The sequence below is a fragment of the Sciurus carolinensis genome, chromosome 16 (genome assembly GCF_902686445.1).
Source record: "Sciurus carolinensis chromosome 16, mSciCar1.2, whole genome shotgun sequence".
In the NCBI taxonomy this organism is placed as follows: Eukaryota; Metazoa; Chordata; class Mammalia; order Rodentia; family Sciuridae; genus Sciurus; species Sciurus carolinensis.
This window is the reverse complement of record NC_062228.1, coordinates 16,288,129-16,301,226: the sequence shown is the minus strand read 5'-3', so window position 1 is coordinate 16,301,226 and position 13,098 is coordinate 16,288,129. Positions and strand designations below refer to the sequence as shown.

The window sequence follows — 13,098 nt, the reverse complement described above, 5'->3', positions numbered from 1 at the left end:
AGCTCTTAATTCTGCTGACTTTTACTTTCCTCCCATGCTTCCAGGAGTTGACTCATCTGGCTGTGGAAAGTGAAGCAGAGTTAAAACCTAAACCTTCCTCCAGCAAAAGTCTTTTGGAATTAGAGCAATACCACGCAATTCTTGTGGAAGGCCAGGAGCGGAAGCTGCTGGTCCTGCAGCTACTGGCTCTCCTGTGTGAGAGAATGTCTGAGCAGATATTCACAAACATCACTCAGGTCAGTGGCTGCCATATTTTGGATCCAGCCTGGTGGTATTAGTCTATTTTGGTTTCTTTACATTCTTAAAAAAAAAAAAAAAAATGGGGCTGGGGAGATAGCTCAGCTGGTAGAGTGCTTGCCTTGCAAGCACAAGGCCCTGAGTTTGATCCCCAGTACCACAAAAAAAAAAAAAATAGTTCAAAAAATGTTGCTTAGAATATCAGTTGATGACACCTGTGTCAGCATTTCCTGGAATTCTGGTTAAACATGCAAATACTGACCCCACACTAGGCCAACTGAATCTAAAACTTTCTTAGGTCCTGGGAATTCACCTGTTTAACAAGCTTCTGAGTTGATTCTCATGTACATAAAACTTTGAGAACTGTTTTATATATTGATATGTTATATCACAGTGGTTTTCAACTTTGAGTACAAATAAAGTTATCTGGAATCTTTTTCAAAATATTGATACCTGGCCACCTTTTAGAGATTTTGATTTAGCACATCTGCATGAGAGCCTGAGTGTTTTTATTTTTTTAAAACTTCATGTGTATCAGAAGTTGAAAATGATTGAAAACTCAAATTTGAGGGCTGGGGGTTGTAGCTCAGTGGTACAGCACTTGCTTAATACATGTGAGGCACTGGGTTCAATCCTCAGCACCACATAAAAATAAATAAAATAAAGGTATTATGTCCATCTACAACTAAAAAAATATTTTAAAAAACACAAATTTGAAAAAAAAATTACTAGTATAATCACTTTAAAAATTTCATAGACACTTTAGCTGACAACTTATCTCTACAACACCCTGTGAAATTTTAAGATGTTTAAAAAAAAATGCTTTCAGAGTAGTTACACCTTTATTTATGAGTCAGTGCTGAATTTTATTGGCTTAGACATTATTTTTACTACCTGTATAAAAAATAGGAAATAAAAGTAATATGGCATAGGGAATGCATTCACCATCTTTAATACTTTATGAGAATTAATTGTTCTCTGGTTGGTGTATAGTCGGTTGTGAGACAGTATGTCACGCTTAAATCTGATTCTCTAGCTCTTTGTATGGCCTTCATTGTCATCTGCTTCGGGTGTTGCTAAGCAGCATTTCGCTATAGCTCCTGCTGAGAAAATTTGCAGCTGCCTGTCAGCTCTGACCTATCTTGCCTGTTTAATGAAAATTATGTTCATGATTTCTTTCCTGGCCTCTTATTCCTTCAGTTCACTGACCCCATGTTACTCAGTAGGTTGATTTGTTTCTCCTGTGTTTATATCTGTTCCCTGAAGACTCTTTCATCCAGACCTTGTGTTTTTGTCTCAGGATGCTAGTTGGAAGGGGAAATGGCCTAAAAACTGATATGACTTGAGCTTTTACACTTATCTGCCTTTACCCCTAATTAAGGAACAATGGTGTTGGACTGGTACAAAATTATTTGTCCCATTAGATTATCCTGTAGCTAAGGTAAATGTGTGTATTAGAACAAAAGGAAACACAAGGAAATATTAAACTGAATTTAATAATCTTATTGCTACTGATAATATTGGTATGTTATTTTAAACACATGGATAAAGAAAATAAGTTCCAAGTAACTGTTGATATAATTAAGAATCAAGACTTTTAGCATAAGAAAAAATGTAAATATGAAATCAAAGAACTAGAATAAAAACCTTAGTTAGAAGTATTAGTATGAACTCATGACTAATTTTTCTCTTTTTTAAAAAATAGGTATTTCCTAGCATGGTCCACCAACAGTGCCAAGAAGCAATGACAACCTATTAGCAATAAGCATTCTTAGTACCATTTTGAAATGCCATTTTCTTTTGATCTCTACCACTGAGTACATCCCCAGTCCTTTTCTTCTATTTTTTGAGATGGAATATCACTGAGTTGCTGAGGCTGACCTTGAATTTGTGATCCTCCTGCTTCAGCCTCCTGAGTCTCCCGGATTACAAGTGTGTGCCCCTATGCCTGACTTGAAATACCATTTTCTAAAAGAACTCAAAACCTGCTTGGTTTTTTGTTTTGAAAAGAGCATCTTGTTATATTGCCCAAGTGGGCCTTGAACTCATGAATCTCCTGCCTCGGCCTCCCAAGCAACTGAGATTATAGGTGTGTGCCACTGTGTCTGGCTTGCTTGAAGTGCTTTGGAATAAGGTTGAGTTGAGGTCTGGATTAGAGGTCTGGAGTAGGAGTAATACATTATAAGTTTCAAGGCATCTTCTTGTGCGCAAATGCAAGGAAGCTATCAGATTGATGGCGTCATGTCAGTACACTCAGCAGTCGACGTGAAAGGTTTCCCATTGGCCATAGATAGGACAATTATAGCATTAAAAAGAATAATGTCTGCAATAAATTAAGGTACATAAAAGATATGAAAATGTGAGCAAAACCCCTTACAGCACATCTTTGAAGATTGGTAGAGCATTGACTATTTTCCAAATTGATAAATAAAGAGAGAGAATAAAGTACTGTGTCACCTTTCCTAGAGGAACTATACTTCCGTGTAATCTAATAGTCAGTAAAGGAAAACTTTTCTTTATAGGATAATCACAGTCAAGAAATTCAAAGTGAGAAGTAAAAAATTATATTTTGCAACCGTCTAGTGAGATAATGAACCTAGGTAACAGTCATAGATGTCTGCCAAAATTGTTAGATGAACTGTCAACAGTGTACTGTATAATGAATGTGTTAAGCCAAAAACACTCAAAGCAACTGAAAATTCCCCCAACATATTATTATGAAAATTTTCAAATTTGAGATAATTTTTGAAATTATTTTATTCTTGTTTAACATAAATTAACTTTGTCATATTAATGAGGAATATTTATTTATTGAAAGAATTTTACAGTGAATACCTGTATACCCACCTACCTATCAAGATATTGCCATTAGTATTTTATTATACTTGCTTTATCACATAGTTATCCATGTGTATGTCCCTATACCCATCTTACTTTTGGTATATTTAAGTGCAGATAACAGCATAAATCCCTCTAAATATTTTAGCCTGACTTGGCTGATTGCCCATTGTCATAGGTAGACAAGCAGATCATACATACCTCCTCTTGTAATGCAGTAGGAAGTATGCGGCACCACTTGGGAAGTATGCTTATCCAAAAATCAAAAACTTAAAACTTGAAACTGAATCTAACCAAGAAAATGCAAGGACTGGAGGATCCAGGGAAGCAATTGGCCAACTCCAGAATGTGGAAAATTCTACAATAAGGGTGGTTCAGTTCTTAAATAAATGGCATAAGAAAGGAGTGAAACCTTAATTTAAACAAATTCATTGTAAGAAGTATTATTGTAGAAGTATTGTTACAGTCATGGATCAGGTATCAGGAGATATTAAGGAATTCTTTTTAGGTATAATCATGGTGTAGTAGTTACATACAAAACAAATATCCTTATCTGTTAGAAATGCATGTTGAAGAGATGCCTGGATAAAAGATTAATTATTCAGTAGAATATATTGGAAGATGATACATTATATGTGTGAGGTACTGAGAGGAATGTGGAATGCTGTGGTCTTTGTCCTAATCAGGACCCTGCTTCAACTCCCAAGTTCTTCCATTCCACACTATGTGTGGAGGGCCACATACTCTACTAGGTACCAAGTACGCAGTGTGAACAAAACATGCTTTCTTGGAGCTGATATTCATATGGGGGAGAGATACGATGCATAAGAATGCAAAAATACATAGTGTGCTGGATGATGGGAATTTCTAGAGAGAAAAACAAACCAAGAAAGAGGGATGTTAAGAGGAGTGTGGTAAATAGGTGGTCATGGACAGCAACACTGAGGAAGTGCCTTTTAGCAAAAACCTAAAGGCAGGGAAGGAGGGGGTTGTTGAGATCCATAGTGTGAGAGTGTTTTTTAGATAGAGGGAGCATGCCCAGAATGTGGTGGGTCAGCAAGAAGGCCAGCATCATTGTTGTGAACTGAGCAAGATTCCCTTTTTTCTGTCCTTTAGAAAACTGCCATTACTTGTTCCTCACTATAATGGCATTACTTCAATCAGCAAAGTAGAAGTGCTTCTATGTGGCTTTTTTTTTTTTCCTTTTTCAGATGTTAATTTTTTTTTGACATAAGTAACACATGCTCTTTGTAAAAACATTTAAACAACATGGAAGTGCATTATATAAAAAGTAGGGGCTTCTGGTTGAAGACAATGTATTGAACGCATGTGTTTACCCACTCTGTCTAGAAACCAAGAGACCAACAGAGTAGAGAAGAGACAGCAGCTAAAAGAGAATAACAACCTGGAAACTTGAAAATAGTAGCTGATATAGGAACTTGAGAAATTGGAAAGCTAAATGTCTGCATGGAGAGAAATCAAGAAGTCTATAAGACTGTTAAGATTTTTTTTTTTTAAGGAAAAGAAAAGGAATAAAAGGAACACTGCAGAGCTGTGGGAGAACTGGAGGCACCAGAGAAGCTGTAAATGTGGAACAGAATATACAGCCCAACACAGTTTGACTGGCTGTATAGGATTCAGGAGACCCCTTTTTTCCTGAAACTTTTCCAACTCTCTTCCTTTTATCTCCCCAGTGAAAAGCCAAAGGTTTATTCTCGAAAGATGTTGTACTTGGGGCACTCTGGACTTGGGTGGGTGCGGCAAACTGAAAAACAGGAGGCTTATGAGGAGGGCTACAGACTCAGCAAGGAGGCCTCAGCGCCCTTCCATTCGTTGTCAGCATTTGGGGAGCAAGTTTATGCATCCCCGGAGGGTCATTAAGAGGAGTAAATGAGTTAATACCTGGAATGTGTTTAGAATGGTGCTGGTAGATAGTGAATACTTAATGTTATTAAACAGCTGAATAATTAAAAGTTGCCTCTATATAGAGCCGGAATCAAATGGGGAGAAATGAGGTAGGGCACAGCCATTTTTCACTATAAACGTTCAGGCATTTTTGCCTTTTAAAATTGTGTACCTTGGGCTGGGGAGATAGCTCAGCTGGTAGAGTGCTTGCCTCGCAAGCACAAGGCCCTGAGTTCAATCCCCAGTACCGCAAAAAAATAAAATAAAATAAAAAATAAAATTGTGTACCTTTATAAAAGTTTTAAGTAAAATGTAAAAGTCTCTCCCCGCTCTTTGCAACATACATAAATTCTAGAACAGGCTTCAGTCACATATCTATTCTTGTGACTGGCAACCCTACCAGAATCACAGACATGGGTATAGGGGGAGGAGCTGCTGTCCAAATAAGTACAGTGGTTTTGGTGTTACAAGAACAAAGTTTGAGGGAAAAGGTATTTCATAGATGATAGTACATAATAGCTGGCCATCATTTTACAGTTAACAGTGACCAGTTTTTTGTTTTGTTTATAAGAATACAAACAAAGTTTCTTTTCCTTTTTCCTTTTTTTTTTTTTTTTTTTTTTTGCAGTGCTGGAGATGGAACCTAGGGCCTTGTACCTACTTTGCAAGTACTCTACCACTGAGCTACACCCCCAGCCCTGAAAGTTTCTTTCTCAAAAACAGGATCATTGTACTTGTTTCACATCCTTTTAAAAATATATTTATTGTGGAAAGGAACCTAGAAAAAGTTGGAAGGCTAGATAATTCTATTTTAGTGACTTCACAGTACTTCTGCTGATATAGAAGCTAATATAAACAAGGAATACTTTTGAAAACTCTCTGAGGCAAAATAGGTAGGCTAAGATGGTAGAAACAGTTTCTCCGGAAAGGACTGGTGTCCCTAATTTCAAGTATCAATGAAGTCTTCTGGCTGGAGAGGATGGTGAAAATTGCTATAACCAGTATTGTTCTTTTCAGTAAGTGGAAGTTTTAAATATTCTTTCTAGTTTCCTGCTTTGCTCCAAAAGACAAGTGTTAACAGGTCATTCTCCTGACTTTAGGCTTGCAATAAAGATTCTAGCACAGCATGTGATTTGTCGAGATAGTTAAACATGCAAGCTTGCATGGTATTTAGAGGCTTATTATGACCTATCTCAGCCTTCCCATTTTCAAAATATCTCCTTTTTGAGCCATTAATCCTAAATAGGCATGTGTGCATGTGTGTCTGCTGGCCTTTATCCTTTATTCAAAGGTGTTTCTTCTTGAGGTGATTAATCCAAGTTCAGTTAAAATGCTGCTGACCAAATTAATTCTAGTTAAAGCTTAGTTGTTAGTCAAATGCTATATTAAATCTTCTATGTGAACAATCTTAAGCCTTTAATTTTTCTTTTTTTATAGTAGTAGGGATTGATTCCAGTGGCACTCTACCACTGAGCTACATCCACAGCCTTATTTGTTTATTTTTGGTACTGGGGATTTAACCCCAGGTCACTTTACTACTGAGCTATATCTCCAGCCCTTTTTATTTTGAGACAAGGTCTTGCTGAATTGTGTAGGGCCTCCATAAGTTGCTGGGGCTGACCTTGAATTTACAATCCTCCTGTCTCAGCCTCCCAAATTGCTGGGATTATGGGCGTATGCTGCTGCACCAGCCCTTTTCATTTTGGGACAGGGTTTTACTAAATTGCACAGGCTGGCCTTGAACTTGTGATCCTCCTGCCTCAGCCCCCAAAGTAGCTGGAATTTAAAAATATTTGATACTTAAAAATAAATCTAGATCATTTGTACAGATTATTTGAGGATACTGGCTTCTAGATAAAATTAAATATCTCTTCCCTCCCTCCTTTACTTACTAAAATTAAACTGTCAAATGTGGGGAAAAATATCCCTAAGGGAGAAAAACTCCTTAGGAGACCCTCTGAAATGGTTAGAAAGTAACAAATCATTTTTTATAAATGTAGTTTTTTTAAAGTAGTTTTAGGTTCACAAGAAAATTGAGCAGAAGTACTGAAGTTTCTCATGAGGTTTCTCACTTATCCCCTATGCCCACGAGTTAGATAGCCTTCCCCTTCATTGCCATCCTCCACCCGAGTGCTACCTTTGCTGTAGTGTTTTTTTTTGTTGTTGTTGTTTGTTTGTTTTTTTGCGGTACTGGGAATTGAACTCAGGGCTTGTGCTTGCGAGGCAAGCACTCTACCAACTGAACTATCTCCCCAGCCCTGTAGTGGTTTTTTGTTTGTTTTTGTTTGTGCAATACTGGAGATCAAACCCAGGGTCTTCCATGTGCTAGGCAAGCACTCAGTCAACAGTTACATTCCAAGTCCTCTTTGTTGCAGTTGATGAATCTGCATTAACACATCATTATTGTCCAGAGTTCATAGTTTGCATTAGGTGTCTCTGGGTGTTTATAGTTTATGAATTTGGACAAAATGTTTCTACCATAATAGTATCCTACAGAATAGTTTTAGTGTCCTAAAATCCTCTGTGTTCCACTTATTCATCTCTCCCTCTCTCCTAATCTTTGGCAATCATTGTCTTTTTACTGTCTTGATAGTTTTTCCTTTTCCTAAATATTATAGAGTTGGAATCACACAGTATGTAGCCCTTTCAGATAGGCTTCTTTCACATATGCATTTATGTTTCCTCCATGTCTTTTCATGACTTGATAGTCAGTTTTTAGTACTAAATAGTCTTCCATTGTCTCAGTGTACCATATGCATTCACTTTATGAAGGAAACCTTGATTATTTTCCAGTTTTAGCAATTCTGACTAGAACTGCTATAACAACCATGCGTGGGTTTTTGTGTGGACAGACATAAGTTTTCAACTCCTTTTGGTAAATATTGAGTGCAATGCCTGAATTATATGGCAAAAGTATATCTAGTGTGTTTTTGTTTTGTTTGTTTTGTTTTTGGCTTGTGTTTTAAGAGATGAAGTCTCATTATGTTGTCCAGACTCCCCAAAACCCTGGGCTCAAGTGTTCTTCCTGCCCTAGCCTCCTGAGTAGCTGGGACCACAGGAGCATGCTACCATGCTAATCTATTTAGTTTTGCAAAAACTGCCAACTGTCTTCCAAAGTTGCTGTACTGTTTTACATTCCCACCAACAGTGAAAGTTTCAACTGTTTCTCCACATCCTCAGCAGCCATTGATATTGTCAGTGTTCTGGATTTGACTGTTCTAATAGGTGTATAGTAGTGTCTCACTGATGTTTTAGTTTGCATTTCTTTGAGGACATTGGATGTGCACATATTTTCATGTTTTTTTGTCACCCTGTTTGTCTTCTTTGGTGAGGATTTAGAGGTCTTTTGGTAAAAAGACAGTTCTGGTCTTTTGCAGTCAGGTTGTTTGTTTTCCTATTGTTGAGTTTTAAGAGTTCTTCAAGTATTTTAGTTAATAGTCCCTCAATCAGAGGTATTTTACATGTATTTCCTCCCAGTCGTTGTAGTCTCTAACCGATCTTTCACAGGCAGTTTTGTTTGTTTTTTGTTTGTTTATTTTGTTTTTAATGAGTTAGCTGATCACTTTTTTTTTTTTTTCCTGGATTGTGCCTTTGTGTTGTGTCTCAAAAATTCATCCCCCAACCTTGAGTCATCTAGGATTTTTTCCTATCTTCTAGCAGTTTGATATTTTTGCATTTGACATTCAATTTTGTGATCTATTTTGAGTTAATTCGTGAATTATCTTTATTTTCCTGGCAAAAATTCATAAAAAGTAAAGGTGGTAGATAGTATATTAAAACAGCTTTATCCTTTAGTAACTTTATAGCCTTGAGCAAATCACCTCATTAAGTCTTCATTTATGAATTTCTTCATTTATAATATTAGATTCTTCATTTCATAATGAGGATAATATTATGACCTTCCAGAGTTGATATGAGAACTAATGAGATTGTTCCATAAAACACTTAGGAGTTTTTGGGTGGCTGAACAGGAGGAGGTGCTAGGAGGTGACTAGCTCAGAGAAGTTGTAGAATCTTTTCAACCCCATGCCCCATGCCTTGTCCTGTCTCTTCATCTGGTTGTCTTCTGTATTTTTTGAACTGTCTTTTAAAATAAACTAGTAAATGTAAAAAAGACAATCAAACTCAAACATAGGAATAATTTGAGGTTTTGGGTTTTTTTTAACTTCACACTAATTCTAATTTCCATTTTTGGTAGGTAGTAGACTTTGTAGCAGCGACACTGCAGATAGCATGTGCAAGCCTGATTCATGAGGCAGAGAGCCTGTGGAGTCCACAGACACTGAGCATGTCCATGGGGCTGGTGGCTGTCATGCTAGAGGAGCTGTTCAGGTGAGTTGTAGACATGAGCCAAACTCATGGAGGAAAAGGAACATAAAATCCTTGCTGCTTCCCTTCCATACCTTTTTTGAAAATATGAGTAGATATTGTATCTATGAGAATCAGATGAACAAGTTAGGTCGTTAACAAGAATTCTCTCTAAAGTAGAGATAAGGGAAAAGACCACTTCCACCCTGTTACCTGAATAAATTCACTGTCCATTTACACATGGTAGATGCTTGCTTTGGAAACATCTAGCATAGTGTTTTACATCTAGTATTTGCATTCAGAACAAATACTAAATTTTCTGGCCCTCATTCCTCAAAGCTCAGCTATTGTTCCTACCATCAAAGTCAGTTGGAAGTGTTTAGTAACCTCCTAGTTCCTAGGACTGTAGCTATTGTGACCAACTCCATTTTAGCCCAAGATCCATTGTTCAAACCTCTGTCATGTAGCATGTTAAAGGTTTGTTTTCAACCTCTTTTAATTATATATCTTTACATGTTTAATTTATAATTTTTAATTATTCATTCAAACATTATTTTATTGTATCCTTGCCATATGTCAGATACTGAACTAAGGGGCTGGGAATATAGCATTGGACAAGACAGACATGGCCTCTACTCTCATGACACTACAGTCCAATAAGGGCATCAGGTGCTAAACGACTGTTTTAAAAAGATGCTTAAAGCCCGGGGTGGCAGTTGCATACCTGTAATCCAGTGATTCAGGAGGCTGAGGAAAGAGGATCGCAAGTTTGATGCCAGCCTCAGCAACTTAGTGAGACCCTGTCTCAAATGAAAAAGACTGGGGATATAGCTCAGTTTCCCTGGGTTCAATCCACAGTACAAAAAATACACACATACACATGCACACACATACAGACACACATACACTTAGAATTGAAGGAAGTGCATCAGAAGAGAAGTGGAGAGAACATAAACATCTAACAAGGTTGAGAAGGTCTCTACTAAGCTCAGACTTGAAGGATGAATAGGAGTGAATATATGTGTAGTACAGATAGAGGAAACTCTTCCAATTAAAGAAACATCATTTGTTAAAACTCAAAAGCATGAAGGAACTTGGAGTACTTGAGACACTGATTGAGGGTTGGTATACTGACCTTCAGAGACCAAGAGAAGAAGTGGTATTAACAAGGGAAAGGATAAGCAAGGGCTAGATCATGCATGTGGTTGTGACTGGCTAATTATATAACACATTGGGTTGGGAGACAGCAAGGAAGCGGAATAGTCTTAGTGCAGGTATTGTGAAATCCAACTTGAAACCAGCTTGTCATATACTTAGCAATGAGTAAGGAACCCTCTGGGAATGCATTTTTGAGTTTGATGATTCAAATCTGATTTGATTCTTGATAAATTAGAATTTGCCTCTCTCTAGCCTGTTCTTAAGGGAAAGGAATTTTATTTGGCTGGCTGATAATGTGAAACCCATTTCTTAGTAATTTACTTAAGCACTTCTAATTTTATATTTTCCATGTCATTTGGAAAAAAAAAGTTTGGTTCAGTTTTTGAAGCCATATTAGAATAAGGAGGGGTTCACAGACAGAATGTTTTTCCTTAAGTTGCATTGTTGTTGGATTTAACTGGCCATCTGATTGTTTTTCTGTTTGAATATTAATTTGAATAGTTTTTATTTCCATAAATTGACAATGTGTTTTTTTTTTTTTTCTCCTTATTTAACACTTATTTAAACCATGTCCCAAATGTAAAATAGATTGTAGAGCTCTCTATTTCGCTTTGTAGAAGTCCACTGTTAGGGGCTGGCTGTGTACATTGGTTATATTTTGAGAGAGCCCTCTTGACTGATGTGAGGTGTGCAGCCCTTACCTGTCACTGCCCTCCTCTGAGCCATCCTGACATCACTAACTACATCCTGCATTCCTCTGACTTTGCAGTTTGTTAAGTGAACATAAACACGTCACCCCCATACTTTTGCCCTACATCTCTTAATTTTTTTTCTATTTGATTCATGTATTTATAAGTGACTCTGTAATAATGCTGGGTTTTATCTTTGCATTAGGAAAAAAAGTCACCATTCTGAATTATGGTTGACCACCGTCAGGTTGAAGTCTTTGCTTGAGAGTCTAGAACATCATGCTCTATGTTAGAAGTAATTGTTTGGCTAATAAAACAGAATCTAACAGCATCTGAATCTTTTTTCTTTTCTTCCTAATTATATAATTAAGTTGATTATTAAAACATCGTGTCTGGGAAGAGGAGTTAATTTGGAAAAAGTGTAGGTTTAAGACTGCTAACAAGACAACTGTAATTCCAAACTCATTTCTAAATTTCAGGGTTGGTCATCAGTAAAAGTATTATGTTGGTAACTCTTCCCTGTCCCTCAGGAAGCAGTATCTGCATGATGTTGCAGAGTCCATGGTTCTCTAAAACATTTCAGCATGAATTTGAGCAGACCATCTAGAACTTTTAGGAAGAGCAAACTATATTGTCCCAGGGAGAAAGCAGAGTCTTATCATTTAAAGGCTGTACTCCTAATCTGTAAATCTACATTCTGTTGGTGAGAGGGTTCATTACAGGGAGACCAAAGGTACATCTCTTTTCTAAAGGGATGGGGTCTTTAGCTTGATCTTACACTATACTGTTTAGATCTTTTTGATCCTACACTATGCTGCTTAGATCTTGCTTTTGACCAGAGGCCATTGCTTGAACTCTTTAGTTAAAAAGTTGTCCTGAGCATGTGACTATATTGTAGATGTAATTGACTTATATATCAGAATCATAGCAAATACTTAAGACACTAGGGTGGAAGTAATGGTAATCAAGCTAGAGGTATACTATAGAATGGGGCAAAGAAAGAGGGAAGAACTACTGAAGTCTTGTATAAGGCAAGGCGAATTGGTTGACTGCATTTCAGCACTGGAATACTGTCCTTTCTCTTCTTCACTAGGTTGAAACTGGGTACTCTATAGAACAACTTGGGAAAATTCTCACTTTTTTTTTTTAATACTATGGCTTGAACCCTTGGGTGCTTAACCACTAAACCACATCCCCAGCTTCCCCCCACACACACACCTGCTGAGACAGGGTCTTGCTAAGTTGCTTAGGGCCTTACCTAGTTGCTCAGGACCTTGCTAAGTTGCTGAGGCTGGCTTTGCACTCACAATCCTCCTGTCTCAGCCTCCCTAGTCTCTAGGATTACAGGCGTGCACCACTGTGCCCAGCTTAGAACTTTAGTCATTCTTAACTACTGTTGCCCATCAAGCAGCCTAGTTTAGAAATGTGCTTTCTGCCATTTTTAAACTTAGAATCCAGAGTGCTCACCATTACACCATGGAATCCATCTTCCTGTCATTTTTAATAAACCTTCCATGGTAGGTAATTAATAGTTTTGGGTAGATGCATAAATGGAAGGAAGAATAAAAGATAAAAAGATGTATAAGTGGAGGAAGAACAAAAGAAAAAAAGGAAAGGTGTACTTTTAACTAAGATGGCTTATTTTTAATGTTTGTCAAAGGTCATAGGCTTTAAAAAGTGTGAAAACATGCCCTCTCCCTTAGTGAGCAACCTTCAGATCTGGATCCACCCAGGGGCATGTTGTGAATGTTAGTCATGTGTTGCTAAGGGAGAAGAGGAGCCGTGCTTCCGAGTGTTTTCACAGGTATTTGCTTGATTATCCTCTAGGCAACCCAGACTTTTTCTGAGAATTTCCCTAGAGCGATAGGACATCCTTCAGCCACTTACATGTAGGTGGTCAAAGTGGCTGAAAAAGTCCTTATTTGGAAAACATAGTGCCTCCAATTTTATAATTTTGTTTTGT

At 37.4% G+C, this 13,098-nt stretch overlaps 1 protein-coding gene across 1 annotated transcript in view; it reads left to right on the top strand.

The window, feature by feature from the left end:
- The window catches only part of Tango6 (transport and golgi organization 6 homolog), a 171,538-nt gene that overhangs the window by 49,341 nt on the left and 109,099 nt on the right, over positions 1-13,098 (top strand). Inside the window, 3 exon segments of the mRNA XM_047530021.1 lie at positions 45-236; positions 9,179-9,296; positions 9,299-9,312. Of these exon segments, the coding sequence (XP_047385977.1) occupies positions 45-236; positions 9,179-9,296; positions 9,299-9,312 (324 nt within the window).